Here is a 3,682-nt window from a genome sequence, read left to right on the forward strand (position 1 = left end):
AAACATTTATTTTGTTTGAAAGTAAAATTCTATTATCTAATTCAATACATGACTTTTCCATCGCGCCGTTAGCAATTATTCCGTCAATTCCAGTTTTTCAAAACATGCACTATATCATGTACTAATTAAAAACATTGCAATTGTAACTTTAAAAATTTCTAAGAACTGCCATATAATTACATACGAGGTTAGGTACTTAGGTTATGCATTATTTAGTAAGATCCTAACGCTATTAGTCTAATTTGTTATGTTTTTACTAATGTACGGTTGGAGCACCGAATCATGAAGTTCAAGTTAATTTAATGTCAAATAAATTAGTAAATGAGTTTGAATTTAAATAAGGCTATATGTATCATTAAATAAATTTTATTAGCTTTTTAAAATAGAGTTATAAATATGGCAACTTGATCTTTACTTGATTTGAAGATTGATTGACTTATTCGCGTAGAATGTAAATATGGACAAAAAGATGTAGATGCTGCTAATCTAGAATGAACATTATTGATAGGTCTGATTACATATTTAATATCAAGTTGAAACACACAAAACAAATCCATATATTTGCAATAATATAGTAAATCTACATAGTCTGTAATACGAGAACAAATTAATTATGACAACTACACTTTACATACCCACACATGTAAATATGTACGTCGGTGTGTGTGTATGTTTTCTCTCAAAGCAAGAATAATTTGAAAAATAATTACATAGTTGATTTGAAAGACTTGTGAGGTATAAACACATCTTTGACGTTAAGGGTGTATAAAACTTTTACAGGGTGCTTGGTTGTTGCAAAGAATAAAATGGAGTGGATTAGAGATAGCATAAAATTAATTAAAATAAAATTATAGATTAACAGAAAAATATGAATGATAGAATGATGATAGTTATGAAGTGATAAGGAGAAAAGAATAGAGATTGTCGTTCCTACTTTTCTATTACTCTATGATTACATCCTCCTCCAATCATTTCAACATCTTTACAATCAATAATCTTATTTTAGTTCAATTTTATTTCTTATCAACTCAATTCATTATATTTCATTTGTTTTCAATAACCAAATCAGTTATAGTATCCTTCCAAGAAAATCAAGACAGACCTATCAATTCCATCGATTGCCGCACCATTTTTTTTTTTAATTTAAAGCCAACTTATATCAAATTTTTGTGTTAATGGTAGCTAGACAGCTTACTGAAAAAACATATTCATGTGTTAGTACTATCGATTAAAAATATTCTTGTTGGCATACATTTAAAAAGTGCAAATAATTTTTTGCAATATATGCGCGCGCGCATAGTTGACAGTTTAAATAATTAATTTTAAAGCATGAGACGAAAACTTATCACTCATGTCAATAGTTTGATTCATCTACTATTAGATTCGAGAAGAAAAATCAAATGTATATATACAAATTATTTTTCATAATTTCTGTTTAAATGAAGCAATTCAAAATTAGATGGCAAACATGCACGAAGCTCATCCAAACCCAAATAACTTGAGAATCATACAACAGAAAGTATTGTAAAGTAACATAAATTTTGGATTTACTGTTATTACTAGAACCTACACAAGTTTCTTTAGGCAAATTGAATCCTATATTTTTCAGATGTGAATGACAAATCCAATAATTGAATGCCGTTTTTGGTCATTCAATCCAAGCTAACTAGTAACATTAATTGCATTATCAATATGTAAGCGTAATTTTTTTTTTTTTGTGGTATCCTAGGTCTTTAATCTAGACTAATCTGATTGGTAATTTTTGAGCATCTCTTTGAGGGGTACACTTGCCACTGAGTATTTAATCACTACTGTATTTCTAGAGCTTGAATTTGAAACTTTTAGTTAAGATAGATCAACTCCTTAACTAATTGATACAAACACCCAGTAGTACACGTAACATTATGTTGATCGCAAGAGTGCTACCCTGAGATTTCTAGCGAGCTCTTTCACGCTCAAGTTGAATTCATCCTCCATCTGCAATAATTATACGTGATTGAATCCAAAATCAGATTATTAGATTATTATATTCTTCAATAGGGCAGCAAGTGACGTATCATTTCCCTTCTGAGTTTTCTTAATCATCAACTAATTAATAATTAAATTACACATTAATTAATGACAAAATTAAGTACCTCAGCAATGATGGTGATGTCCAGAATGGATCTCCCGAACGGCACGACACTGCTATTTACCATAGACAAGTGAAGTTTTTCTATCTCCATCATCATCTTCACCATTATTCCTTCTTGTTTCTCGCATTGGATTCGAATCAACACATTCTTGTCTGAAACCCTTGCTTCCACATCCGCGTCTGCTACTGTTCTATTACATTTGGTGGCAACATCATGGGAGTTCTCAGTGTCCGATGATGAATGATTCAACGCCATGTCTGTCACATGGTCATGATCATCCATAGAGATCAGCTGAGATTTCTTCACAAACACCACAGATTCTCTGGCTTTCTTCTTCTTATTGGTCTGTTGATCTTCCAGCATTTTAACTTGCACTTGAAGCTGCTTCACGTGGTTTATAGCTCCCTCCAGCACAGACGCCTTGTCCGCCTGAAAAAAACACAGACACACATATTCAAAGAGTGCTAATCTGAGAGTGATTATAAACAAATTAAATAGTTATGTGCTGATGATTTATGATTAACCCTTTTGAGGCCAGGAATTAGGGCTGAAAGAGCAATGAAGTGCTGCGAGATCTTTCCTCTCCTCATTCTCTCAGCAATTAAGTGATCTTGTACTCGAGGATTTCTATTTCTACCCTCCGACGACATCTCTCTTTCTTTAATATTTCTTTGACTCTCAAAGTACGTTTTCAAAGGATCATCAAAAGAAGCCTTGTCTTCTAGCATGAAGACAGAATCGACTTGATGATGAGCGTACAGATGGGAATTCGAAGCCGTGAGATGTGGGGCGTTCACAGATTTTGAACTTGAAGGATTGCTCGTGATGATGACGCCGTTTTCGCCGGCGTTAAAGGTCTCTGTATCAAAGTTCTCCTGTGAGGATGAATTACCAAATTCATGATCAGCCCCAAAAGCGAAACTCATGAAGTCACCAGCTATTTCCTGTCAAGTAATTCAAGTACGTGTATTCAGAAACTCGGATTATGTGAATTACTAAAATCATGGTGGTCTGATGAATTACCAAATCCTGGAACCAGCCTTCCCATGATTCCTCCATCGATTCCATAATACTCAGAAATAGATATTAAGGTCACGCAGCTTAAGGGTTTCAGAAAACTTGAACACTTTATGGTTTATATATGGCATGGGCATATCCGTAAATCCATCTAGTTTCAGTCATATATAGAACTGTATGACGAGCTTAAACTTGATCCTTACACGTTGCGTTTAATTACTCCACAAATTATCGACGTTGGTTCGTCTATGCGCGTTCTTTAAATTATTGGTTGTTGAATTCACATACGTAATAGTTGATAATTAGCAATACAACTTAAGTAATCCATTTGCGTGTATGAACATATATCTTGAAAAACACATGCAATATTTTGTTTATATATGTATATGTATATCATTTGTTTATTTACTTTGTATAGTTTTATGATAAATATAATATGTGTGTTAGGATATCCAATTGTTAAATGACATGAGTCGATGTGCAAAGTCTTACCTCGAATGAAATTGGGTTTAATAATCATATGTATAATA

At 32.7% G+C, this 3,682-nt stretch overlaps 1 protein-coding gene across 1 annotated transcript; it reads right to left on the reverse strand.

Annotated features, from left to right (window-relative positions):
- Window positions 1-1,638: 1,638 nt before the first annotated feature.
- LOC129310385 (transcription factor bHLH18-like) lies at window positions 1,639-3,220 on the reverse strand. The gene is made up of 4 exons (XM_054952206.1): window positions 3,159-3,220; window positions 2,660-3,079; window positions 2,136-2,564; window positions 1,639-1,977 (listed from the first exon to the last, which is right to left on the reverse strand). The coding sequence occupies exons 1-4, from the start codon at window positions 3,201-3,203 to the stop codon at window positions 1,903-1,905; spliced, it is 969 nt and encodes a 322-aa protein (XP_054808181.1). The 5' UTR covers window positions 3,204-3,220; the 3' UTR covers window positions 1,639-1,902.
- Window positions 3,221-3,682: the final 462 nt, after the last annotated feature.

The sequence above is a fragment of the Prosopis cineraria genome, unplaced genomic scaffold, assembly GCF_029017545.1.
Source record: "Prosopis cineraria cultivar Desert tree isolate PC_DT_omini unplaced genomic scaffold, ASM2901754v1 PC5, whole genome shotgun sequence".
Taxonomy (NCBI): Eukaryota; Viridiplantae; Streptophyta; class Magnoliopsida; order Fabales; family Fabaceae; genus Prosopis; species Prosopis cineraria.

Excerpts from the sequence above, each read along its gene's own strand:
- LOC129310385 (XM_054952206.1), bottom strand. The coding sequence starts at position 3,203 with ATGGAATCGATGGAGGAATCATGGGAAGGCTGGTTCCAGGATTTG. Across the intron at positions 2,565-2,659 it reads TAATTCCTGGCCTCAAAAGG|GCGGACAAGGCGTCTGTGCT; the intron begins GTTAATCATAAA and ends TGTTTTTTTCAG. Across the intron at positions 1,978-2,135 it reads ACATCACCATCATTGCTGAG|ATGGAGGATGAATTCAACTT; the intron begins GTACTTAATTTT and ends TAATTATTGCAG.